General features: G+C 58.2%; 1 protein-coding gene across 1 annotated transcript in view; it reads right to left on the bottom strand.

The window, feature by feature from the left end:
- Positions 1 to 460, bottom strand: part of CkaCkLH20_11994 (c-x8-c-x5-c-x3-h zinc finger protein) — a gene marked incomplete at both ends in the record, with an annotated part of 2,364 nt that extends 1,904 nt beyond the window's left edge. Inside the window, one exon of the mRNA XM_038894708.1 lies at positions 206 to 460. Within this exon, the coding sequence (XP_038739965.1) occupies positions 206 to 460 (255 nt within the window). The remainder of the gene's footprint in view (positions 1 to 205) is intronic.
- Positions 461 to 826: the final 366 nt, after the last annotated feature.

Here is an 826-nt window from a genome sequence, read left to right as displayed (position 1 = left end):
CGCCCCCCCCCCCCCCCCCCCCCCCCCCCCCCCCCCCCCCCCCCCCCCCCCCCCCCCCCCCCCCCCCCCCCCCAACGACTTGGCCATGCGGCGAAATGCTGGGGATTATGGAGCTTTGGTCTCTCTGCAGACTGAGGTGGAGGGGAAGCTTAAAAGAGCGCCGAAGGGACGTGAAGCGAGGAAAACGGAACGGAACAGAACCCACCTTAATCAGCTGGTCGTTGGCGGATTGATAAGTTTGCAAGGTTTGATATCGGCCGACAAAATCCATTATGTCGTTGTTGTTCAAGGCCATGGTTTTGGCTCTTTCCATACTTGCGAGACCTGTGACAGAAGGGAAGCGGACGGCAGGCGAGGATGAGAAAGAAGGCAGAGGGGAACTGCTCGTAAGAAAGTAGGGAGCAGCAGGGGTGGTCTTGGTGTTGGTAGAGGAAGTGGTTGTGGTGCTGTTGGTCGACATGTTTGACTGGACTAAGGTAGGGCCCTGCGGCTTGGGCTGGGCCGTTGGTGTGCTGTATGTTTCTTTCTGCTGATGTTGCGGGGGAGGAAAAGAAACTACCAGTACGTAGTAGTAGCAGCGGTAACAGTAGCAGGCGGACAGGAAGGTGAGGTAGAGGTAAGGTAGGCAGCATAAAACGAGGCGGGCTTGTGTGCGAATGAAGCTGCAATAAGACGTCCGAGACGGGTGGGCTGCAGTCGCGATTGGCGCTGAGAGATGCAGGCAAGGAAAGCAGCAAAGTACCGTGCCTGTGCCTGTGCCTGTGTCTGTGCTTGGGTCGCGTCTGTTGTGGTATCGCCAGCCGCCCAAGGCAGATTAAGGGTCTTC

The sequence above is a fragment of the Colletotrichum karsti genome (genome assembly GCF_011947395.1).
Source record: "Colletotrichum karsti strain CkLH20 chromosome Unknown Scaffold53, whole genome shotgun sequence".
NCBI classification, from domain to species: Eukaryota; Fungi; Ascomycota; class Sordariomycetes; order Glomerellales; family Glomerellaceae; genus Colletotrichum; species Colletotrichum karsti.
This window is presented reverse-complemented; position numbering and strand designations above follow the sequence as displayed.